General features: G+C 39.0%; 1 protein-coding gene across 1 annotated transcript; it reads left to right on the top strand.

Annotated features, from left to right (window-relative positions):
* Positions 1-23,136: 23,136 nt before the first annotated feature.
* On the top strand, positions 23,137-23,745 carry LOC142538684 (uncharacterized). The gene is made up of 2 exons (XM_075643986.1): positions 23,137-23,247; positions 23,314-23,745. Exons 1-2 carry the CDS (start codon positions 23,137-23,139, stop codon positions 23,743-23,745), a joined length of 543 nt encoding a protein of 180 aa, XP_075500101.1.
* The last annotated feature ends 4,229 nt before the right edge of the window (positions 23,746-27,974 follow it).

The following is a 27,974-nucleotide window of genomic DNA, read 5'->3' as shown; positions in this document are numbered from 1 at the left end:
CACACAAAGATTTATGGATTTCGGAGATTTTAATTACTCCTATGTCTCCCCTTCTATCACAAGGATATGATATGCACTAAAAGACTTTGATCGATACAAAACTTGTACAGACCCACTTCAGTTTGTACTTAACAATGACAAAGCTGAAACTCTTAGTTTACAAAATATCTCACAGTTCTTCGACTGAACTTAGCACAACTGATCTATTTAAAGATCAAATAAACAACAAAACAGTTTGTGCTTCTGAGCTCGAAAAATAGCCTCAAATGCTACAAATATATCTGATAAGTATGGGCTTTTTGATTCTTGAGTAAGAGCGATAATTTCAGCAGGGTAACAGCAAGCTTAATGAAATAGTAGGTCGATGATATTTTCAACTGCTTCCCTTCTGCTATTAATAGGCTTCCCTTCAACGGTAACATTAAATGAAATTTGAATCTTTTTATCTGTTGGTTTGCCATGTAAACATTCTTCTGACATTCGTACAATGTAGTTGTATTGTGGCGTTCCCACTATCTGTTGTTGTCTGCTTTGTACTGTTGTCGGTTGAATGTCCTTTGTAACAACTAATGACGTGTACAGCTGAATGATCAGCTGATAAGCAATCGCTGGTAAGCTCACAACTGAATATATCAAGATCAGTTTCCAACTGATCAGTCAGTTGTTTTTGTAAGTTCATTTCAGCTGGTTTCAGTTGCCTTCGATAAACTGCACATTAATCTTCAGTTAGGGAACTGTCAGTTGATTTTTGTAGTTCAGTTACTTCAAGCTACTTGATCTTGTCAAACAACCGAATTTATGTTTCCAACAATTTCCCTCTTTTTGGTGTTTGACAAAACTTGTAAAGTATGTACTGATCAACTGAACTCAAAAATATTCTTCGAACTCATTGTAGATAAAATAATTCTTCTAATGTAAAGATTCGTACAAAGAATAAAAGAATAAAGATTTTCTGTCGTAGTCTTCAACAAATAACTAAAGTCAATTGATCTTCATTTCTTCTTCTTTCCTTTGTCTTCTCCTTTCTGATCTTTTAACTTTTCTATCTCTCCTATTTCCCTCTTTTTGTCAAGCACATCAACTTTCTTGGATAAAATTCGAACATCCGCTGCGATATCTGATACAGGATTCATCACAATGTTTTGTAGCATATCAATCCTTTAGGTGACTGCACTCTCCGGAAAATCAAAGCGTCGGCCGACTAATGCTTGAGTTTGAAAATGAGATTCAGTCAACAATCTGTCTTTCTTGATTTCTTCCATCTGGAGAAAGAGAGAAGTCACATTCTGATTGATTAGATTTAGTCTGTTCGAGGTAAACTCATTGTTAGAGTTAAGCTTCAATGAGTGCGCAAGCTGAGTTAACTGTATTCAGAAATAGCATTCATCATAATGACGAGGTTGGTCTCAAAATTTTGAATTTCTTCAAACAGGGCATCAGTATCAGAAATACCATGAGACTTGGCTCCGGAAGTTTCTGGAATCTGCACCCTTTCCTGTTGAGTAAAGACAACCATACTGCCGTCAATTGCTTTCGATTTCATGCGTCACCATTCCAGAAATATTTTCAGTTGTATGTTCCTTGTGAGGATGGGGAGGAGAAGAGACAATTGGAAGAACAAAAGTAGTAGAAGGTTATTCAGTTTGTTGTTCAGCTGAGACAGAAAGTTGTTCAGTTTCATGTATAGCTGATTCCAAAACTTGTTCTTCAGTCGATTGAGTAACTGGCTCTTCAGTTGGCACTTCTTCAATTGTAAATGAGTGCAGCTAAGCCTCTTCAGTTTGTTCAAAAATTTCCTGTTCAGTCATGACAACTGACTGAACTGGCTCTTTAGTTTCTCCAAAAATAGCCTTGTCGGCTGGTTCTTTAGAAATAATAGCTTGATCAGCTTGTTCCTCAGTCAAGACAACATCTTCAACTGATTTGGATGTTTCCTGCTGAATATCAGAAGTGACTGACTTGATGACCTAATCAAGATTGACCAATAATAATTCAGCTTCAGAATAAAGCTTCGGATCAGCAGTTGAAGAGGGAGGTGCTGAAGATGATGATGGTTGAGCAATTGATGTCGAAGGGGTAGTTGCTTGTTGAGAAGATTCAGCAACTGTGTCCTTGGAAGGCCTCTTGAACTGATGGTTCAGCTGGCTCTTCTGATGAAAAATCTTGGGAGGCTGCTGGAACGATCAGTTCTTGATCCATTTCTCAATTTTTTATCTCCATCTGCAACGAGAGAATATCCGAGTCCAGTTGGTCATGCACAGCTTTGTCATTGTATGCAGTTGGACTGGTAGGATCATGGTTCAGTCGCAGTTGAGCAACTATCTTCTATAGCTTCTTTGCTTTTAGTTGATTGAAGAAATAGTTCTTTCGCCCCAAAGCATGAACAATGGTAGATGCCTTTACTACCTTCATAACAATATTTTCCAAATCAACAAATTTCTTTAGTTTTGACATCTTCTAAAGCTACTTGGCAAAGAATTCAGTCCTGAATTTGACCCATTCATCATAAGCCTTGAGCTTGTTTTCTGAAAATTCATTGATTTCCTCCAAACGAGATCACTGTGCGTTTGGATTGCGTTGGTTGGCCTGGGCTCTTCTTGCATTTTGCCCTTGCCTTTTGAGTAAGTCAGGGCATGAGGAATGCTCAACACTGAAGTAGTCGCATCAATTTGTTCTCTGATCACTAGCACCTTCGGTCTGACAAGAGGTAGAGAGGTGTAGCCAAAGATAGTGATCAATGGAGCCTTAACTCCAGCAAGTTTCTTCTTTTCATCTGATTCGGTGACCTTTTTCTTTGGTAGAATAGCAGACAGAGGTAACTGATCCTCAGTTGAGGATTCTGTTGGAATAGCTTTCAGAGGGTTAACCTTGATAGGCTGCTGAGCCCCAGACTACATCAGTCTTTCAGTTGGGATGGTTCCAACTTCAGCAGCAGGTTTTGTCTTCAAAGTTCTTGGCTTCTTGATGAACTTGGAGATGGAGTCTTCTCAGAGCCAGTTTCACTGACAATCAACTTGCGCTTGATTGTCTTCTTCTGAAGAGTCTTCTTTTTCTGAACTGACCTGGGAGCCTCCTATGTCCCAATCTTTTTCTTTACCTTCAAGAACTTCTTAGGATACATGTCCAATTTCTGATTTGGTGGTTGGACATTCCTAGCATTGAAGATTTTCAGTTTTGATGATTTTTCAAAATCATCAGTCACCAGCCCTTTGACTTTTAGTAAATAGCTGAGCTGCACCGCATAACCCTTTGATTGCTTGTACGATTGAAACATATTCCTCAAGATGTTGAAAATTATGTTCTTCCAGTTCAGTCTCCGACAAGCCATGATAGCAGTCATAGCTTGAAATTTTTCAAGAGTAAACGCAGGAAAGGATCCAGCCTTTGCTAAAAGCCCTTTGGCTACTATATCTGCCAGAAGTTGCACCTCTGGCTTCTGCTCCTTCTTGGGATCAGAAACTTTGATATTCCGACTATTCGCGGAAAGACGGGTTTGCATCTCCTCAACATCATATGCCTTTACTTCAGAGAGATTAACTAGCCCATAAATAGGAAGTTTAAATAGGTTGCAGAATAAATCCTCGTCAATGATCATCAGCTGACCATTTACAATAGCTGAGATACTAGTGGTTGTAGTGATATAGCCATTGGCATAGAGATACTGAATCTCCTTAGTATAGATTTCTTGGGAAGATAATCCCAAAAATTGTTTCAGCCCAGCTGCTTCCAGTTTGATGAAGATGTTCTTCACAACTTCATCTTACACAGTCATAACTAAGTCAAAGTTGATTGCCATTGCGTTCATAACACGAGCTGGGATATGATTTTCCATTTGATTGAATGTTTTTCTGCGAGAAATAAAGCTTGAATTTGTTTTTGCTATGTAAATTTGAATTAAGCGTAAGGAGAAAACTGAAATGGAGCGGGTATAGTACTGATGTAAGTTACTGTTCAAATTATTGGACACGTGTCAGTCCTGAAAAATTTGAATTAAAAACGTGTGTACGTGTGGTAAAAACGTGTGTAGAGTATTCATGGATTGCATGGGTCCAAGTTCCAAAATACTATTTATTGAAAAACAACAATTAATGCTTCGACAAATAGTCGCATCATTTAATATAGAATATTATTCGATTTATTAGTTAACTTACCAGAGAAGATCAGTTAGATCAGCAGCTGAATGATCAGTTGAAAACTTAGTCAGTTCAGTTGAGTATCAACTGACTATTGTCTTCTCAGTTTACTTTTCAAATCGATATTCCACCTTAATAAATGCATATTTATATTTTGAAAATTTAAACGACTGGTTAAAATGACGTGTGATTAAACAAAAGAAATCTTATGCTCAGAATATGAATCGTCCTGTGTGATGATTGCGTCTCTTCAGTTGCCTTGAACCCTGACTATAAATAGGAATAACACAGTTAATCACAACTCATTAGCAAGTAGATATCAGTTTCAAATAGCAATGGCAGGAGCGAGTGGTTCAAAGATTCCAGATATTGCAGAGACATTTATGTTATCAGCTGTGGAATCAAGTGTGGGGACCCGGACGCTAATCATCTTCTTAATCGTCATTGAGACTAATGTAATCAATTATAATAAACAGGGTCTACATTTTTTTTTAAATGCGGAAGGTAATGGAATCATTCTATTATACAAACCAGTATAATAATACAAATCATGTACAACATGCATCTAGTTCGACACTAAGGTTCAACTACTACAAAATCAAGTAATGAAACCTATCTATATCCAAGTCCGGAATCACCACTCTAATCTCGATCTTTCTTCACCTCTGTGACCCTGAACCTGTCCCACCTGTTTCCATGCACACATACAAACACGACAACAGCCGGATAACTCCGGTGAGAATAAAATCCAAGTATAAACAATGTATCAATGCAATCATATAAAACATATATAAGAACATAAACAAACATTAAAACATGTATCTGATCTGACCACATGACTCAATACAAATCTATACCTAAATCAAGGACTCATTTCTAATCTAGGATCCCGATCTAATTTAGACTTTGGTATGCTGTATCCAATGTCTACAATAGACGTCGATCTACATCTAAGCTCATCGATACACCGTAAGTCTAGGGTCTTAGCTGTTCTGTCAAAGACCTGGCGGTTCTGCCCTAGCTAGTCTGATCTGCCCTAGACTCGGACTCTTGCTCTGCTATAAAATCAATAGACTATACATATCAATCTGATAATTTGCAAATATCAATGCAATAAAATAAAGTATGTGATTTTGGGAAACTTAAGCCAAACCTAACTCGAGTTGTGCAATCCCGAATCAACATTTATTTATACCTTTCGTTTTGTCGCTCTGATACAATCGAAGTCTCGACTCAAAGTCTGTCAATGTTCAATCTGGCAATGACAATATCAATATATTGTATCAATATTCTATTCAAATCAAGACACCTCTTGTCTTATCAAATTCTGACGGTACAACAGTACAATCTTGCGATACCGGTGATACCATACCAGTATATACTAATTCCAATAACTTATAATCAACCACCGTAGGAATCTAACATCACATCTCAGTCAATTTAACTCTAAAATTCTTAACAATTCCATAATCAATCTGTTCTTAATCTGACTTCGATACTATGATGTCTACCATGTCAAGAACATCATATATGAATTCCATTCAATCCTGACAATATCATAATTTCAAAACATGTCCAAACGTAATAAAACTTACGCCCAGTTGTAGCCTGCGTCGATAGGAACTCAGTACCGAAGTCGGATTAAAAATCTAACGAGTAGATTTCACAAACTCTTAACTTGAAACCACGGTGAAGTGTTGAGGGAATTCTCGATTTTTGCTGTTTCTATCTGATCAAATTCGAAGGAAGAGGCAATATATATATATTGCATGTAATTGATACGTGTCTTCCTCAAAATCCATCCAAAGCCTCTCGCGTATATGCGCGTACTGTCCTCACGCATATGCGCGAGACTTAAGTCTTGGCGCCCTTACTCGGCGCATATGCGCGAGGCCATTGCTCAAATTTGCCAAGTCTTGGGTACCCTCGCGCATATGCGCTAATCTACGTCGCGCATGTGCGCCCAACTTTCTGGACCTCTCGCGCATGTGCGCGTATACATGTCGCGCATGTGCGCTGTGGGGACCCGGACGCTAATCATCTTATTAATCGTCATTGGGACTAATTTAATTAATTATAATAAACAGGGTCTAAATTTTTTTTTTTAAATGCGGAACGTAATGGCATACATCTTAACATACACGTCAGTATTAAAAGTACAAATCTTGCACTATATACAATCAGTCTCAACTAAGGTTTAACAACTATATAACAAGTGTTTAAACCCTAACTCTAGTCCAAGTCCGTAGTCTCCACTCTAACTCGATCTTTCTTCACCTCTGTGACCCTGAACCTCTCGCACCTGTTGCCATGCACACATACAGACAAGACAACATCCGGATAACTCCGGTGAGATATAAATATCCCAGTATAAACAATGTATCAATGCAATCATATATAACATATATAAAAGCATAAACAATCATTAAAACATGTATCCAATCTGACTACATGAACCAATACGAATCTGTATTTAAGTCAATGACTTTTTATCTTATCTCAACTTATTTCTAACCTAAGGATCCCGATCTAATTTAGACTTTGGTATGCTGTATCGAATGTCTACAATAGACGTCGATCTACATCTAAGCTCATCGATACACCGTAAGTCTAGAGTCTTCGCGGTTCTGACAAAGACTCGGCGGTTCTGCCCTAGCTAGGCTGATCTGCCCTAGACTCAAACTCTGGCTCTGCTATAATTCAATAGACTAAACATATCAATCTGATAATCTGCAAATATCAATGCAATAAAATAAAGTATATGATTTTGGGAAACTCGAGTCAAACCTAACTGGAGTTGTGCAATCCTGAATCAACATTTATTTATACCTTTCTTGCTATCGCTCTGATACAATCGAAGTCTCGACTCAAAATCTGTCAATGTTCAATCTGGCAATGACAATAATGAGGAATAAAATATCAATACCTTCCTCTATCAATATTGGATATAATTAGAACTGAATCAAACTCCGTTTCAACAGCATAACTGTACAATCTCACTATACCCAGCAGTACCAATCGATACATATCAATTGTTGCAACTCATGGGCCATAATGATACACATCTGATATCATATCTCAACCCAATTAACTCTGAAATTCATAACAATTCTATATGATATCCGTTTCTTAATCTGACTTCGATTCTACGCTGTCTAACATGTCAAGAACAACATATATGACATGTATTCAATCCAACAACATCATAATTTCAAAACATGTCAAAACGTAATAAAAGTTACGTCCTGTAGTAGCCTGCGTTGATATGAACACCGTACCGAAGTCGGATTTAAAATCTAATGGACGGATTTCTCACGAATCGAATTCTAAACTCAAGAATCGACTTTTTCCCTTAAGTTTCGTTTTTTTCTCTGATTCCTCGATTTTCTTTCATATGTATATATATATATACCGTGCATGTTTTCCCAAAACGTGGCTCATGTCTTTGTGCTGCACGTCTCGCGCATATGCGCGACCTATCTAGGCGCATATGCGCGAGACATAATGTCTCCGCGCGTGTCTACACGGTGGCTCGCGCATATGCGCGCACCTCTTCCGCGCAGATGCGCGAGGAATTCTTCACAACTCTCGGGTACCCTCGCGCATGTGCGCGAATCCAAGTCGCGCATGTGCGCCAACCTCTCTGGACCTCTCGCGCATGTGCGCGCATACAGTCGCGCATGTGCGCCTTGTGTTCTGTTCCGCACCATGGGCTTCTGCCCTACTCGCGCACATGCGCGCCTACTCTTCCCGCATATGCGTGAGACCTTCGGCTCTCGCACCAACAACTTCACATACAAACTTTTAATTCGTGTCTCGATTATCCCTTTCATAATCATCTCGATTAAAAATTAATAATCGTAATTTAACACGATATAAAATCTTGGGCATTACATGCGCCTAGTGTTCTGTCCCACATCATGGGCTTCCGCACTACTCGCGCATATGCGCGCCTACTCTTCGCGCATATGCGCGAGACCTTCGGCTCTCGCACCAACAATCTAACATGCAAAATTTCAATCCGTGTCTCAATTAACCCTTTCATAATCGTCTCGATTAAAAATCAATAATCGTAATTTAACACGATATAAAATCTTGGGCATTACATTTCTCCCCCCTAAGATACGATTTCGTCCCCGAAATTACAGGCAATCACTCGTATCAATAAGGAGTATATATATATACAAAAACTGTATAAGAAATTTACATTATCGAAATAACTCTGGGAATTCTTGTCTCATATCTGATTCAGCCTCCCAGGTTGCTTCTTCAGTGCCATGTCGAGTCCATTGAACTTTCACAAGTGGAATGGTCTTTGTTCTGAGCTGTTTTTCTTTTCGATCGATAATCTGAATCGGTTTTCAACATAGCTCAACATCTCATCCAGTTCGGCCTCGTCTGGCTGAATAGCATGTGAAGCATCAGGAAGGTATTTCCTTAATAACGATACATGAAAGACATCATGTATCCTGGATAATGAAGGCGGTAACGCGAGTCGATATGCACGATCTCCTATCTTTTCGAGAATCTCATAAGACCCAATATATCATGGAGACAGTTTTCCCTTCTTGCCAAATCTGACAACTCCTCTGAAAGATGAAATCTTTAAAAGTACTCGGTCTCCTGCCTCAAATACCAACGGTCTGCGTCGAACATTGGCATATTTGGCCTGTCTGTCTTGCGCTGCCTTCATTTTCTTTTGAATTAGCTTCACTTTTTCTGTCATATCTCTGATCATGTCAGGTCCAATCTCAGGCACTTCAGAGATATCATCCCAATAGAGAGGGGATCGACACTTCTTTCCGTACAACGCTTCAAATGGTGCCATCTCAATACTCGTCTGATAGCTGTTGTTGTACGAAAACTCACAAAGTGGCAATGCATCTTGCCAATTAGTGCTAAAATCAAGCACTACTGCTCTAAGCATATCCTCCAGCGTCTGGATAGTTTGCTCTGACTGTCCGTCAGTCTGTGGATGATATGCGGTACTCAGATGTAACTTCGTACTGAGAGCCTGCTGCAAGCTCTGCCAGAAGTGCGAAGTAAATCGAGGATCACAGTCTGATACAATTGACTTCGGCACTCTGTGCAATCTGACCACTTCTCTGACATAGATCTCTGCCATCTGGTCAAATTTGTACGTCATCTTGTACGGAATAAAAAATGCGGATTTGGTCAATCTGTCAATCACGACCAAAATCGCATCACAACCTCGGGAGGAACGCGGTAGCTGCGTCACAAAATCCATGGAAATGTGATCCCATTTCCATTCAGGAATGGACAAACTCTGTAATAAACCTCCTGGTTTCTTTTTTTCTGCTTTCACCTGCTGGCAATTCAGACATTTGGAAACAACTTCGGCAATGTTAGTCTTCATTTGTTTCCACCAGAACTGTCTTTTCAAATCATTATACATATTTCAGCCACCAGGATGAATACGGAATCGACTGTTGTGCGCTTCTGACAATATCTGTCGTCTCAAATCTGAAACATTCGGCACAACCAAACGATTATTTACATACAAGACGTTATCACGTACCTGAAACTCCGATCGATGCCCTGTTCTTACCATCACTATTAATCTCTGTACATTCTGATCAACTTTCTGAGCCACTTTAATCCTCATAATCAGCTCTGTTCTACTTGCGCCGTATAAAGTCTCAACGGTCTATAATCTGTTTCAAATGCTAATCCAGACAAACAGCAGTCTTCTAGAAAATTTGAAACACCGAACGTCGACAAGGATAAGGAACATACCTTTCGACTTAGTGCATCAGCTGCTGCATTAGACTTTCCCGGATAGTATTTGATTTCACAATCAAAATCCTTAAGCAAGTCAAGCCATCTTCGTTTCCTCATATTCAATTCAGATTGTGAAAACAGATATTTCAAACTTTTATGATCAGAATATATCTCGAACTTCTCACCATAAAGATAGTGTCGCCATATCTTTAATGCAAAGACAATGGCTGCCAATTCCAGGTCATGAATTGGATAACGGGTCTCATGTGGTTTAATCTGTCTTGAGGCATAAGCAATAACATGCCCTCGCTGCATCAGAACACATCACAACCCTCTGTGAGAAGCGTCGCAATAAACCACAAAATCACCAGTACCGGATGGGATAGTCAATACCGGAGCGTTGGTCAATCTCTTTTTCAACTCCAGAAAACTGGTCTCGCATTCTTCAGACCAAACAAATGGAGCATTCTTCTGAGTCAGTTGAGTAATTGGTTTAGCTATACTCGAGAAATCTTTAATGAAACGACGGTAATATCCGGCTAAACCCATGAAACTGTAAATTTCGGGCACTGACGTCGGTCTTGGCCAAGAAATCACGGCCTCTACTTTGCTGGGATCCACTGATATCCCATCTCCGGATATAATATGCCCCAGAAATACTACATGTCTCAACCAAAACTCGCATTTCGACAGTTTAGCATATAATTTCTCAGTCCTTAAAATTCGCAACACAGTTCTTAAATGCTCAGCATGCTCATTCATATTCTTTGAATAAATCAAAATATCATCAATGAATATAATCACAAATTCATCGAGATATTTCTGGAATACACGGTTCATCAATCCCATAAACACAGCTGGAGCATTCGTCAAACCAAATGGCATGACAATAAACTCATAATGTTCATACCTGGTTCTGAATGCTGTTTTCGAGATATCAGACTCTCAGCTGATGATATCCCGATCTTAAATCAATTTTGGAATATACTGAAGAACACTGCAACTGGTCAAACTAATCATCAATACGAGGCAAAAGATATTTATTCTTTATCATTGCCTTGTTCAGTTGCCGATACTCGATGCAGAGTCTCATCGAACCGTCTTTCTTTCTTACAAATAATACTGGAGCACCCCAAGGAGAAACACTCGGTCTGATGTACCCCTTGGCCAGTAAATCTTCCAACTGATCTTTTAATTCTTTTAATTCAATTGGTGCCATTCTTTACGGGGCTCTAGAAATTGGCACTGTACCTAGCATCAATTCAATGCTGAAGTCTATCTCTCTAACTGGAGGTAATCCCGGGATCTCATCTGGAAAGACGTCAGCAAACTCACGTACCACTGGCAAATCAGCCAATGATGGACTTGACTTCAGTAAATCTACTGAATATACAAAGAATCCCTCGGCTCCTTTCTGTAACAATTGAGTCATAGATAATACGGATACTAAAGGAATTCTCGATCTAGAACCCTTACCGTAGAATTTCCACTCTTCCGTCAAATCTGGTCTAAATCTCACTATCTTGTGGAAACAATCAACTGTAGCTCTGTATTTGGTCAGCATATCAATACCGATAATACAATCAAAATCTGACAACCCAAGTACGATGCAATCTAATTCAATCTCATGCCCGTCATACTAAAGTACACAATGTTTTACAGAATTTACGGATATCAAACCTGTCCCTAAAGGAGAAGAGACAGACACTACAGTAGCTAAAGACTCTACAGGCAATGCATGACTTAATGCAAATCGTTCAGAAATAAAAGTATGTGAAGAACCGGTATCAATCAATACATAAGCAGGGTAACCACATAAAGAACAGTTATCTGCCACAACGTCATCTGGTGCTTCCTGGGCCTGCTCCTCGGTCAAAGCGAATACTCTGGCCTGCTGTCTAGGAGGCTGGCTAACAGTCTGGCTACCTCCTGGCCTCTGCTGTGACTGAGCTGGCGCTGGCTGGAATGTATGAACAGCAGCTGATCGTCTCTCAGTCTGTGCTGCCTGATCCCGATGACTAGGCTCCCTGAGATCTTTGGGACCCTCTCTGTGGACACACTTTAGCAAAGTGTCCCGGCTGTTTACAGATGTTGCAACTACCAGTTACTCCTTGGCATTGCTTAGTTGCATGTCTTCCTCCGCAAGTCTTACAATAAACTCCAGTGTAACTCTGGCTCTGTCGGGAACCACCGGAGCTAGAAGAACTGCTGCCAGATTTCTTAAATTGCTTTCCTCTGGCTTTCAAAAATTCCTTCTTCGCTCCACTACTGCTGCCACCCTCAAATCTAGGAGGTGGTTGCTGTGGTTTCGGTGCTGGAGGCACAAATGAAGCCCCTTTCTGTCTCATCAGACCGGCTTCTGCTCCTTTGGCTATATTCAGGGTGTCAGTAAAGTTATTCGGTCGCCCTGTGTTCACCAATGTAAAAATCTCTGGGTTCAAGCCATTGATGAACTGATCAGCAGTAGCTTCCTCGCTATCAGCAACATGTGGAGCAAATTTCAACAAGGTGGAGAACTTGAACACATACTCTTCTATGTTCATCTGTCCCTACCTTAGATTAGCAAACTCCGCCCCCTTGTCTTTTCTGTACGACACTGGAAAGAATCGTTGATAAAATTCAGTTCTAAATACATTCCATGTGATAGTCGTACCTCTATGCTCCAAAGCCCTCTTTATCGTAATCCACCAGTTCTTTGCAACATCGTGTAACTGGTGTCCAATCAATCGAATTCGCCGCTCATCTGTATACTCCAATGAATCAAACAGCATTTCAATATCGTCAAGCCAACTCTTGCACTCCACAGCGTTCTCTGTTCCTTACAAAGTTGGCGTGTGAAATGACTGAAATCTTTTCAGTAACGTTTCCATTAAAGTCGGTGTTACATCCATTGGAGGATTTGATGTACAACCCTATTCTTGAATTCGTCTATGAGGCATATCTGGTTATTAACAGAATTAGTAACTCAAATACAACAACCAACTTCAGTCCTCCTCTGATCATCTTACTGCTGATCTAGAATCGGTGCTGATCCATTCTCAATAAAACATATTACTATATCAAATCAGATAAGCAAGTAACATGTATTAAAGCAGTAAGACATGCTAGCATTCAAAAGCAGGAAAGAAATCCTCAATCTACAATGCTCACTAGACTCTTCTATCTCAATCTAAAGGATCTATCGCTCTGATACTACATGTTGTGGGGACCCGGACGCTAATCATCTTCTTAATCGTCATCGGGACTAATATAATCAATTATAATAAACAGGGTCTAAATTTTTTTTTTTTAAATGCGGAAGTTAATGGAATCATTCTATTATACAAACCGGTATAATAATTCAAATCCTGTACAACATGCATCTAGTTCGACACTAAGGTTCAACTACTACAATCAAGTAATGAAACCTATCTATATCCAAGTCCGGAATCACCACTCTAATCTCGATCTTTCTTCACCTCTGTGACCATGAACCTGTCCCACCTGTTGCCATGCACACATACAAACACGACAACAGCCGGATAACTCCAGTGAGAATAAAATCCCAGTATAAACAATGTATCATTGCAATCATATAAAACATATATAAGAGCATAAACAAACATTAAAACATGTATCTGATCTGACCACATGACTCAATACAAATCTGTACCAAAATCAAGGACTCATTTCTAATCTAGGGATCCCGATCTAATTTAGACTTTGGTATGCTGTATCGAATGTCTACAATAGACGTCGATCTACATCTAAGTTCATCGATACACCGTAAGTCTAGGGTCTTAGCTGTTCTGTCAAAGACCTGGCGGTTCTGCCCTAGCTAGGCTGATCTGCCCTAGACTCGGACTCTTGCTCTGCTATAAAATCAATAGACTATACATATCAATCTGATAATTTGCAAATATAAATGCAATAAAATAAAGTATGTGATTTTGGGAAACTCAAGCCAAACCTAACTCGAGTTGTGCAATCCCGAATCAACATTTATTTATACCTTTCGTTATGTCGCTCTGATACAATCGAAGTCTCGACTCAAAGTCTGTCAATGTTCAATCTGGCAATGACAATATCAATATACTGTATCAATATTCTATTCAAATCAAGACACCTCTTGTCTTATCAAATTCTGATGGTACAACAGTACAATCTTGCGATACCGGTGATACCATACCAGTATATACTAATTCCAATAACTTATAATCAACCACCGTACGAATCTGACATCACATCTCACTCAATTTAACTCTGAAATTCTTAACAATTCCATAATAAATCTGTTATTAATCTGACTTCGATTCTGTGATGTCTACCATGTCAAGAACATCATATATGAATTCCATTCAATCCTGACAATATCATAATTTCAAAACATGTCCAAACGTAATAAAACTTACGTCCAGTTGTAGCCTGCGTCGATAGGAACTCAGTACCGAAGTCGGATTCAAAATCTAACGAGTAGATTTCACAAACTCATAACTTGAAACCACGGTGAAGTGTTGAGGGAATACTCGATTTTTGCTGTTTCTATCTGATCAAATTCGAAGGAAGAGGCAATATATATATATTGGATGTAATTGATACGTGTCTTCCTCAAAATCCATCCAAAGCCTCTCGCGCATATGCGCGTACTGTCCTCACGCATATGCGCGAGACTTAAGTCTCGGCGCGTAGCTTCACGGAGACTCGCGCATATGCGCGCCCTTACTCGGCGCATATGCGCGAGGCCATTGCTCAAATTTGCCGAGTCTCGGGTACCCTCGCGCATATGCGCGAATCTACGTCGCGCATGTGCGCCCATTTTTCTGGACCTCTCGCGCATGTGCGCGTATACATGTCGCGCATGTGCGCCTAGTGTTTTGTCCCACATCATGGGCTTCCGCACTACTCGCGCATATGCGCGCCTACTCTTCGCGCATATGCGCGAGACCTTCGGCTCTCGCACCAACAATCTCACATGCAAAATTTCAATCCGTGTCTCAATTAGCCCTTTCATAATCATCTCGATTAAAAATCAATAATAGTAATTTAACACGATATAAAATCTTGGGAATTACATCAAGAAAGCCAATAATGAAAAATGAAGTTTTTGAGAAAATTTTGCATTTCTGGCTGAAGCTTCAAGACTATCAATCCTTCCAGCAGGGAGGATTACTTGCTACCCCCAAACGAGTAGCAACGATGAGAAAGTATCGACGGCGCCTTCGCGTTGCTGATGAGGTGGACATCTTCACTGATGAAGGTGTCTACCTCCCGATGCTTCTCAAGGAAAGGAGGACTCTGAAAAAGATTTCTATTTCAGAGGGCTTCCTAAAGACTTTTGCTGGGGGATTAACCACTTGGTTATCCTTGTGGAGGTCTGCGGTGAAAAAAGAAATTATTAATGTACGCAGCTCCTTTTATAAATGAAAGTATATTTAGTTTACCATTGTCTTTTTATATTTTTGCAAGTAAACTGAATTCACACGAATAACCCTGACTGATAATAACTAATTTAAATGTTATTCAACTGAAAATTGATTAATTGAGCAGTTATAACTGATAAAAATGACAGCATAGATAACTTTAATCAAGTTAAGTCAATTAAACCAAGTATATTTCTAAAGTGAGAAAACTTAGTCTCTGGTAATGGTTTGACGAAGATGTCTGCAGCTTGTTGTTCAGTTGACACATATTCCAGTCTGATAGCTTTCTTCAGAGCATGATCTCTGATGAAGTGATGTCTGACATCAATGTGCTTGGTCCTTGAGTAAAGAACTGGATTGTAAGTTATTACAATCATGCTTGTATTATCACAAAATATGGATGATTCTTTAGCATCAACTCCATAATCTTTCAGTTGTTGCTGAATCCAGAGCAGTTGGGCACATCAGCTTCCAGGCTCAAGGTATTTTGCTTCAGTTGTGGAAGTAGCTATGGATGTTTGCTTCTTGCTGAACCATGATATCAGTCTGTCTCCTAGAAACTGACAAGATCCACTGGTGCTTTTACGATCTAGTTTCATCCTACATAATCTGGATCTGAATATCCAATTAAATTGAAAGACGAGTCTTTAGCGTACCATAATCCCACATTTTGAGTGCCTTTTAGATATTTTAAAATTCTTTTGGCAACTGAAAAATGCGATTGCTTAGGATTTTCTTGAAATCTAGCACACATGCAAACAACAAATACAATATTAGGACAACTAGTAGTTAGGTACAATAATGAACCTATTAACCTCTGTAGAGTGTCGTCTCAACTGATATTCTCCCTTGATAATAGTCCAGTTTGACTGATGAACTCATGAGAATACTTGCAGCTGAACATGTTTCCATGCCAAATTTCTTGAGCAATTCCTTCGTGAATTTGGTCTGACTGATAAAAATACAAGTGTCTAGATGCTTCACTTGCAGACCGAGAAAAAATGTCAGTTCACCCATCATACTCAACTTAAATTTGTCCTGCATTAATTTAGCAAACTTTTCGTATAATTTGGGGTTAGTTGACCCAAATATAATATCTTCGACATAAATTTTTACAAGTAAAATGTGATCATTCATAGAAAATTTGAACGAGGTCTTGTCAACTGACCCAACAGTAAAATTATAATCAATTAAGAATTTTGAAAGTGTCTCATACCAAGCTCTTGGAGCTTGTTTAAGACCATATAAAGCTTTGTTCAAATGATAAACATGATCAGGAAAAGAGTGAATGATAAAACCTGGTGTTTGTTCAACATAAAATTATTCCTGTAACTGACCATTCAGGAAGTCACTCTTTACGTCCATTTGGTAGACTTTAAAGTTTTTGAATGATGCATAGGCGAGGAACATTCTGATTGCTTCCAGTCTTGCAACTGCTGCATATGTTTCATCGTAGTCAATTCCTTCCTCTTGCCTATATCCTTGTGCTATCAATCTTGCTTTGTTGCGAGCAACTGTACCATCCTCGCTTAGTTTATTTCTGAATACCTATTTTGTACCTATAATTGTTTTACAAACTAGTCTTGGAACTAAATTCCAGACATTGTTATGGGTAAACTGATTTTGCTCCTCTTGCATTGCATTTATCCAGTTAGGATCAGCAAGAGCTCCATCAGTTTTCTTCGGTTCGAGTTGTGAAACAAAAAATAAATAAATTAAGCATTTGATTTCTAGTTCTTACTGGATCAAATGTGTTACCAATTACCAATTCTGGAGGATGTGATTTCTTCCATCTGATCTTAGTATTTATTGTGTCCATATCAGCAACTGCTTCAGTTGGTAACTGAATGTTTTCAGTTTCAGTTTCAGTTGGAGCTGTAATAGTTGGTAACTGAATATTATCAATAGGCTCCACAACTGATTATCAGGAGCAGGTTCCTGTTCAACTGATTGATCTAGTATTTATGGTTTAGGTGTTTGAAGGATGTTTTGATTGACATAATTCTCTTCTTCATTATCATCCTCCAAACCGATCTCTGTAAAACGATCAATTAGTTCAACTGGATCAGTTGGCTTATCAGTTATCATAGTTTCATCAAAAACAACATGAATAGATTCTTCAACATTTAAAGAGATTTTATTAAAAACTATATATGCTTTGCTAACTGAAGAATATCAAAGAAATATTATCTCTGCAGATTTAGCATCAAAAGCTTTTAAAAGATTTTTACCATTATCAAGAAAAAAACAGTAGTGTAACTGGTTTGCCCAACATATTCCAGTATTTTCTAAGAAAGTAGAAAGATTTTGATTGAAGAATTCAGTCCCTCTGTCAGACCTTATTCGATCAATCCCAACAGATTTTTCATTTAATAGTCTTTTGAAGAGCTTAATCAGTTGTGCAGTAGTTTGGTCTTTGGATTTGAGAAAAATAACCCAAGTAAATCTTGAAAAATCATCCACTACTACTAAGGTGTATTTCTTTCCCCCTAAACTCATGACTGGTATTGGATCAAAAAGATCCATATGTAATTGTTCTAAGCATCTGGAAGATGATTTACAACCTCTGTTTTTGAATGAAGATCTTACTTGTTTACCAAACTGATATGCTGAACAAACTTTATCTTTTAAAAAATCTATTTTGGGCAAACCAGTTACAAGATCATTGTTACTCAAATAGATAATAGATTTAAAGTTTAAGTGGTTCAACCACTTATGCCACGACCAGTTCTTAGAAGACTTGGATGCAATGAAACAAATCGGTGTTCCCAGTTTTTGTGTTCCAAATGGTTTTTCTCGAATTCTTGGCAATATGTGTGTAATGTGAGGATGAAACAGTAGGATTTGTATCCTTTTTCAACTGATTGTTCTTTTGATATCGTTTTTGAACTGGCTTATAGTTGTAGTAATTGTAATAGCCATTCCTTGAGTACTGATTTTTATAACTGAATCGTTTAGGTGACCAGTTTCTTGAATCAGTTGAACTCTCAGATCTATATCCAATTCCATACCGTTTGCCTTTGTTCTTACTTTCAGTCAATTGAACAGCTGGTTTACTTGGTTTTGAGAATTCATTTATCATTGTTGATTTTACAAAGATAATGTACTTTCCTTTGTTTTCATTCAACCTTGTTGTGTATCACTTGCAGAATTTTCATCATTACTGTTAAAATCTAAACCAGTTTTATTAACAACTGATTTTTGTGAATTCTGCATTTCACTCAATTAAACTGAAGACTTATTCCAAGCTTGAATCAGTTCAGTATGTTTTGAAATTTCTGTTTTTAACTGACATTTCAAAGCTTGATTTTCAATCATTTCAGCTTTTTGCTGTGCAATCTCCCTTTTTAGACTCAACAATCTGTTTTGTTGTCATTGGGATCAGTTTGCTCAGTTCTAAACTTCTCAAATGATCGAGCAAGTTTGTGATACTCATTTACCATGTCATGCAATGTAGTAATAAGTTCCTCACGAGTGAAATTAGTAGAGCTAAAGTCAAATACATGTTCACTTCCTGACTCCAGTTCAGCATCATCTGCCATTAAGCACTTGACTTCCTCATTATCGCTTGAACAGCTTGGGCTTTCAGGTTTTGACTCCTCACTGTCAGTTTCCGTCCATTTAGATTTGCTTTCCTCAGCCAAAAGCACTTCATGTTTCTTTTTGAATGACTTCTTGTTATCCTTGGTTCTTCTTTTATGCTCATAGGACTTCTTCCCTCTTTGAGCAGAGCCTCGACTGTCCTTCTTTGGTTTGGGACAGTCAGCAATGTAGTTACCAGTTTTGCAACAATTGTAGCAAGTATAAGGTTCTTCTTTGGAGTAGTTTTTCTGATATTGTTTCTGGAAGTTTCCTTGATTTCTTCTCATAAATTTACCAAACTTCCTTACAAACAATTACATCGTGTCATTTCTTAGCTGATCAGCAGACTTGTCAACTGAACCAGTTGGTTCCAGTCTGACAGCAGTTAACGCAGTTGCGGTCGCTGGTGTGGAAGGTTCTCCTTCTCTAGTTTGTAGTTCAAACTCGTAAGCCTTTAGATCAGCAAACAAGTCATGAAGTTCGACCTTGTTAAGATCCTTTGACTCTCTCATTGCCATGGTCTTGCATCCCATTCTTTGGGAAGACCTCTGACCACCTTCAGTGCCACTTCTTTGTTGGAATACACTTCTCCTAGTGCATTCAGCACATTGATAATACCACTGATCATCTCATCATATTCATGCATGGATTCTCCAGCCTTCATCTTGATGTTTCCAAATTTCTGAAAAGCAACTGATAGCTTGTTCTCTTTTGTTTGCTCGTTTCCTTCACACAGCTGGATCAGTTTCTCCCATATCTCTTTGCCAATTTTGCACATCTTGATTTTGCTGAAAGTGATTTTATCCAGCGTTATACATAAGATAATCTTAGCCACATTATCTAGATTGGCTTTCCTCTTATCCTCAGTTGTCCATTCCTCTCTAGGCTTTTCTATGCGATGAGGTGCCCCATCAGTAATGGCAACTGCTGTATTTGCTTTTAGGATCTTCATGGGACCTTCAATAATGACATTCCACATGTCATCATCTTGTGCAGCTAAATGAGCCTGCATTCTGATTTTCCAGTCGTCAAAGTCTTCTCTGGAAACATCGGTATTTTATTGAATGAAGACATGTTGATCAGTTTTGTGAATAAGAATATTCTGAGACAAGATTCAACTGCTCTGTTACCACTTGTTAGGATCGGTTGATTGGTTGATATGTGTTTAGAAGGGGGGGTTGAATAAACACTCACGATTTTTTAATCTTTTCGAATAAAGTGTCAGTTTTGTGACAAACTGAAACTAGGAATCTTGTCAGTCAATGACAATCAGTTTAATTGATAACAGTTGCGGAAATAAACTAAATGAAAGATAGAATAAATAACTGAAGTAAGAACACACAAAGATTTATGGATGTTCGGAGATTTTAATTAATCCTACGTCACCCCTTCTATCACAAGGATAAGATATGCACTAAAAGATTTTGATCGATACAAAACTTGGACAGACCCACTTCAGTTTGGACTTAACAATTCCAAAGCTGAAACTCTTAGTTTACAAAATATCTCACAATTCTTCGACTGAACTTAGCACAACTGATCTAGTTGAAGATCAAATAATCAACAAAACAGTTTGTGCTTATGAGCTCGAAACTGAATATATCAATTGATCAGTTTCCAAATGATCAGTCAGTTGTCTTTGTAAGTTCAGTTCAGCTGGTTTTAGTTGCCTTCGATAAACTGCACATTAATCTTCAGTTAGGCAACTGTCAGTTGATTTTTGTAGTTCAGTTACTTCAAGCTACTTGATCTTGTTAAACAACCGAAATTAAGTTTCCAACAAATTCCGTTTTTGTTTAATTGTGTCCTCTGTGTTTATTTTACTGCAATTTACTGGCCATAAATTGTGTGTTGTCTGTTTAATTCTACAACTCGGGAGAGGGACTAGGATTATAGATCATTAGAGCACATCGTTGAATGTTTATATCATTCGGAAGGCGTATAACTTTAGCGAGGCTTAGGCAAGAACATCGTTTGCATTTATCATTTAAATTTAGATTCTTATTAGGAATGTTTGAATCGAGGTTTGAATGATACAGTTTATACGTCACTTGGGAAAGGGGGAATAAAATAATTAAATGTTCTTTGGCCATTAAATAATTGTAATTCATGAATATAAATTTTACTGAGAATAATCATCGTGGAAACTTAGTGAAATCATTTCTCTAGATATTTTTCTCCCATTGTTATTTCTCAACTCGGTGATTAAATTAATTCTTTGTTTTCGATTAATTCGTTTAAGCATACCAACCCTTTTTGATTATTCTAAATAAAATCGAGACTATTTTAATTACAAGTACTGATATAGGTTTATATACACACTCCTCGTAGGATCGACACTTGTACTCAAAAATACATTTTACTATAATTTGACATCGTGCGCTTGCGAGCAATCAAGAAAACACGCAGCAACCACCGTTGCAGGGGCCGAACCAAGCCATGGACCAGACCTTGGTGGGTCTGAACCACGGCCCAGGGAGGCTCGGCCATGGCTGGGACAAGCCACGAATCCGATCGAGCTTGGGGTAGGAGGTTGGTCGCGTTGGGCATTTGAGGTGATCTTCGGTCGTGCGGGGTGTGCTCCTTGCATGGGAGGGTATCCATGAATTCATTGGGTTCAGAAGAGTTCTAGGGTGGTCTAGGGAAGGTCGAGTCATTGCTGGTCCATTTGTTTTTGGGCTAGGGGCGTAAACATGGAAAGGGCGCGCGTAGGGTTCGAGGGAATTTTTGGGAAATAAATTCCAGAAGCTTTCCATTGGTTGTTCGAAGGGCTTAGGGGTCTGGTCTTGAGGTTTTTAGAGCCTTTTATATGTTTATTACGTGTGGTAAAAAGTTGGAAAAAATTTGGTTAAGTTTCGAGTCGATTCGGGTTAAAACCGGGACCCCGGTCCAAGTTTTAAAACGAATCAGTTAAGTTTTGTATTGGGCTCGAGTTTACGTCTAAGAGTATTTATAAATATGTTTTGGAATGTTTTAAGGAGTTTTGTAAGCTTCGGGTCAAATTTTAGAGGTCCAGGGGTAAAATGATAATTTTGGGTTTCCAGGGGCAAAATGGTCATTTTGCACCCGGGGTGAGATTTTGGTCCTAGCAGCGCCCTGAGCACGATGTTACCATATTTTAAATGTTTATGCAACATGATCACAATTTTTAAGATTTTATGAAAATATACATTGCATGCTTGGATTTAAAGAAAATTGCATATGTGTATGATTTTGTAAGTGATGAAAATGATGATCTATTGAATGATGGGAATTAGTTGTGGCTATCGAAGTATATTTAAATGCATAAGACATATATGTAAATGATGATGATGAGGTCTAGGCACAGTGGATGAGTAATCATGTCACTGATGTCCGACAGCCGTTGGGTACCGCGGTTGTATGTATCATGGATCCATCATAAATGATGATGTACGATAGTCACCTCTAATGAACTGAATTCACTAAAGAGAACGATAAATGATAAATGATGAATGATAAACGATGAAAGATGAATGATGAATGATGATTAACGATGAGCTGTTTTGACACGTTTGTATTACGCTTTTAAAGTTCATGATAGGTATGTTGAGTATGTTATTTTTCACTGTTGTGTGCTATGTATATGTAATTGTTATTTATGGTACAGGTGTATTGAGTTTTTAAACTCACTAGGCGTGTGTAATGCAGGTGAGTTCGATATCGAGAGGACTGGAGGTGCTGAACTCTGAGTAGACAGACCCGGTGGCCGATACGAACTGAGGACCTCATGTTTTTCCGCACATTTATGATTTTATGATATCGAGAGAATATGAATATTTTGATACGCTGTTGTTTTCACTGTTGAATATTTGATTTTTAATCACTAATTTTCCGTGATATTTTATTGGTAATTAATTATGATTATTTTTAAACGATATTTTCAGTAGGACTGCATGCGTGCAATTTATTCAAATGCTTATTTTTAAAATGTGAGGTTTATAAAAAAATAATAAAAAAAAAAACTTCCGCACTTTTAAAACAGTAGATTTTACAGTTGGTATCAAAGCAAGGGCCTTGTATAGGGTTGTGCCGCCGCCAGCTTCTGCAGCTCAGTCTTCAAACCTCAAGTCTGTATGCTTTTAAGATTTAAATATTTTAAATGATTTTCTACTGTTATCACCTGCATGTTTACATGATTTACACTTTATGATGATCTACAATATATGTTTAATTGCTTTTATAATTTAAGGGTTTACTGTTTTAAAAACTAGATTAATTGCATGATGGGTTAAGTTTATAAATTGGACGGTATTCAAATCATGCCTTCTAGACGCGACCCCAGCGTTGACAGACAGGATGATATCCCAGGAGGTGGCAGAGGCCCTCCACCCTTACCCCCGCCTTTGGAAGCCGCTACTCAAGTTCTAGAGGTTATGGCTAGACTACTGGAGTAGGTACAATAGGCTCCTAGACCTAAGGCGGACGTTTTTGAGCAGTTTAGGCGACTTAACCCGAAGGAGTTCGGGGGCACTACTGATCCTTTCTTAGCAGAGGGATGGATACGATCTCTGGAGCTGCACTTTGAGTATCTTCAGATGGGAGATGGCGATCGGTCCAGGTGTGCCATCTATATGTTGAGAGACGATGTGTCCCTTTGGTGGGAGAGAGCCACTCATGCTATGGACTTGGCTACCCTTACTTGGGCAAGGTTCAAGGAGTTGTTCTATGGGAAATTCTTTCCAACTGACATCGAGTTTATGAGTCTTTGCCAGGGGGACTCATCTGTGGCGGAGTTTATTCCCAAGTTTGATAGGGGCTGCCATTTTGTGCTCATGATAGCGAGGGATGCCGATCAGAAGTTGAAGCACTTTTCGAATGGATTGAGACCCACCCTCCGCCGGGATGTCATGCTGATGAGGCCGGCCTAGTTATGAAAAGGCACCGCCTGCACTTTTCAGGTGGAGCAGGCTCTGCGGGAAATAGACTTCGTTATGTAGAGGAAGCGGCATCAGACACAGTCCAGCTCCCAGCCTCAGAAGAAATAGTTCTCAGGGCCACCGAGACAGTAGGGGCAGCAGAATCCAAGGGTCAGTTTTGGAGGCCCCAGCAGCAGAGACCTCCTTAGGCTCCAGGGACGCCTAAGCTAGATGACATGCAGTGATGCCCGCAGTGCAGTAAGTTCCATGTCGGCAAGTGCTTATGGAGGACCTTTAGATGCTTCGTTTGTGGACAGGAGGGCCACAAAGTTCTGACGGTCGGATCTTGTATAACACTCACAATTCAAAATCTAAGAAATTAGCCTTTTCCCTCAAGCTCTCGTTCTTTCCTCTGCAAAATCTGAATTGGAATGAATAATTTTATCATATAAATACATGGCAAGGATAGGTGGCTCCCTTCTTTGTGCTGCACATCTCGCGCATATGCGCGAGACCTACTGGTATCTGCGCATCAAAATATTCTGCTCGCGCATATGCGTGCCCTGACCCCGCGCATATGCACGAGACCTAGTGTCTCGGCCCTTTTATCATTCACATGCTCGCGCATATGCGCGCCCCGTCCCACGCATATGCACGAGGTTCTCTGCCTATGCGCGCCTCGTGGTCGCGCATATGCGCTAGGGTTTTTGTCCTCGCACATATGTCATATTACATGCTTTACCAAATCTTGTCCCGGAGTGGTCCGTCTATAATCACATCAATTCATAATCAATAATTGCAGATTAACAGAATAAAAATCTCGGGCATTACATTTCTCCCCCTCTAAGATCTGATTTTATCGCCGAAATCACAGGCAATCAAATCAAATACAAGAATGAGATATACAGAAGCTAAACAAAGAGACTCACATCAATGAAATAACTCTGGGAATTTTTGTCTCATGTCTGATTCAGTCTCCCAGGTAGCTTCTTCAATGCCATGACGACTCCACTAAACTTTCATAAGCGGAATAGTCTTCGTTCTGAGCTGCTTTTCTTTACGATCAAGAATCTGAATTTGTTTCTCCAAATAACTCAGGGTCTCATCGAGTTCGGCCTCGTCTGGCTGAAGAATATGAGAAGCATCGGGAAGATATTTCCGCAATAAAGATACATGAAAGACATCATGTATTCCAGATAGAGACGGAGGTAAGGCGAGTCGATAGGCACGATCTCCTATCTTCTCAAGAATCTCATATGGCCCAATACAACGTGGAGACAACTTCCCTTTCTTGCCAAATCTGACAACACCTCTGAAAGGAGAAATCTTCAAAAATTCTCTGTCTCCTGCCTCAAATACTAGAGGTCGACGATGAACATTGGCATATTTGGCCTGTCGGTCTTGAGCTGTTCTCATTCTCTGTCGAATCAGATTCATTTTCTCAGTCATTTCTTGGATCATATCAGGCCCAATCTCAGGTACCTCGGAGATATCATCTCAATAAAGAGGGGATCTACACTTCTTGCTGTACAACGCTTCAAACGGAGCCATCTCTATACTCGTCTGATAGCTGTTGTTGTACGAAAATTCATAGAGTGGCAAAGAATCATACCAACTAGTGCCAAAATCTAGCACTACAGCTCTAAGCATATCCTCCAATATCTGGATAGTCCGCTCTGATTGTTCGCCTGTCTGTGGATGATATTCGGTACTCAAGTGCAAATTAGTACCTAGAGCTTGCTGCAAACTGTGCCAAAAGGGCGAAGTAAATCGAGGATCACGGTCTGATACAATCGATTTTGGCACACCATGCAATCGGACCACTTCTCTGACATAAATCTCTGCCATCTGGTCATGTCTGTACGTCATCTTGTATGAAATAAAACATGCTGTTTTGGTCAATCTGTCAATAACGACCCAAATCGCATCACAACCTCGGGACGAACGTGGTAGCTTCGTAACAAAATCCATGATAATGTGATTCCATTTCCATTCAGAAATAGATAAGCTTTGCAACAAACCTCCTGGTTTCTTTCTTTCGTCTTTCACCTGTTGGAAATTCAGACATTTTGATACAAACTCTGCAATGTCTCCTTTCATTTGTTTCCACCAAAACTGTCTTTTAGAATCATTATACATCTTTCTGCCACCACGATGAATACTGAATCGACTACTGTGCGCTTCTGAAAATATCTATCGTTTCAAATCTGAAACATCGGGCACAACAAGGCGATTATTCACATATAATACATCATCACGAACTTGATATTCTGATCGATGCCCTGCTCTGACCATCGAAATCGAGTTGTGAACATTCTGATCAATTTTTTGTGCTTCTTTGATTCTCAAAATCAGGCCTGGTTCGACTTGAACAGCATAGAGTCTCAACGATTGACAATTTGTCTCAAATACTAATCCAGAAAAACAACAATCTTCAATCAAATTCAAAACATCAATCATCGATAAGGATAAAGAACATACCATTCGAGTCAGTGCATCAGCTGCTGCATTCGATTTTTTCGGATAATATTTGATTTCACAATCAAAATCTTTCAATAAATCAAGCCATCTTCGTTGTCTCATATTCAATTCTGACTGTGAAAATAGATATTTTAGACTCTTGTGATCAGAATAGATCTCAAACTTCTCACCGTATAGGTAGTGACGCCATATCTTTAATGCAAATACGATGGCTGCCAATTCAAGATCATGAATTGGATAGGGAGTCTCATGTGGCTTCAATTGTCTCGAGGCATAATCAATAACATGTCCTTGCTGCATCAAAACACAACTCAATCCTCTGTGAGAAGCATCATAATAAACAACAAAATCACCAGTACCTGACGGAATAATCAACACCGGAGCACTGGTCAATCTCTTCCAACTCTAGAAAACTGGACTCACATTCTTCTGACCAAACAAATGTGAATTCTTTTGAGTCAACTGAGTAATCGGCTTCGCAATACTGGAGAAATATTTAATGAATCGACGATAGTATCCTGCTAAACCCATAAAACTGCGTATCTCAGGGACTGATGTCGGTCTAGGCCAACTGATCACTGCCTCGACTTTGCTAGGATCAACAGAAATATCATCTCCAGATATAATGTGTCCCAAAAATACAACTTGCTTCAGCCAAAACTCACATTTAGACAGTTTAGCATACTGTTTCTCATTTATCAGAATCTTCAATACAGTTCTCAAATGTTCAGCATTCTCAATCATATTCTTTGAATAAATCAGAATAACATCGATAAAAATAATCACAAAATCATCAAGATACTTTTGAAATATGCGGTTCATCAAACCCATAAATACAGCTGGAGCATTCGTTAAACCAAACGGCATAACTATAAACTCATAATGGCCATACCTGGTTCTAAATTTTGTCTTCGATATATCAGAATCTCTGACTCTCAGCTGATGATATCCAGATCTCATATCGATCTTAGAATAAACAGAAGAACCCTGCAACTGATCAAATAAATCATCGATACGAGGCAAATGATATTTTTTCTTTATCGTAGCCTTGTTCAGTTGCCGATAGTCAATGCAGAGTCTCATTGAGCTATCCTTCTTTCTAACAAACAATACTGGAGCACCCCAAGGAGAAACACTAGGTCTGATGTAACCCTTGGCCAGTAAATCTTCTAACTGTTCTTTGAACTCTTTCAATTAAATCGGTGTCATTCTGTATGGAGTTTTTGATACAGAAACTGTACCTGGTAACAACTCAATGCTAAAATCTATCTCCCGCACTGGAGACAAACCAGAATCTCATCTGTGAAGACATCAGTAAACTCACATACCACAGGCAAATCTGCCAATGATAGGCTCGATTTCAGTACATCTACTGAATACACAAGGTAATGCAGATATTAAAGGAATTCTAGCTCTAGAACCCTTACCGTAAAATTTTCATTCATCAACCATACCAGGTCTGAATCTCACAATCTTCTGGAAACAATCTACGGTAGCTCTGTATTTGGTCAGCATATCAATACCGATAATGCAGTCAAAATCAAACAACCCAAGTACAGTAAAATCTAACTCAATCTCATTGCCATCATACTACAGTATACAACGTTTAACAGATTTCACTGATATAAGACATCTCCCCAAAGGTGAAGAGACAGATACTACAGCAGATAAAGACTCAACAGGCAAATCATGAATCAAAGCAAATCGCTCAGAAATAAATGTATGGGATGCACCAGTATTTATCAATACATAAACAGAGT

The sequence above is a fragment of the Primulina tabacum genome, chromosome 3 (genome assembly GCF_025594145.1).
Source record: "Primulina tabacum isolate GXHZ01 chromosome 3, ASM2559414v2, whole genome shotgun sequence".
NCBI lineage: Eukaryota > Viridiplantae > Streptophyta > Magnoliopsida > Lamiales > Gesneriaceae > Primulina > Primulina tabacum.
Note: the sequence above shows the minus strand (reverse complement) of the source record. Positions and strands in the feature narration are given on the sequence as shown.

Bases quoted from the DNA above. Each gene is read 5' to 3' on its own strand.
- LOC142538684 (XM_075643986.1), top strand. From the start codon at position 23,137: ATGCCTTCTAGACGCGACCCCAGCGTTGACAGACAGGATGATATCCCA. The intron at 23,248-23,313 runs GTTATGGCTAGA...GTTTTTGAGCAG, and splicing joins CCGCTACTCAAGTTCTAGAG to TTTAGGCGACTTAACCCGAA.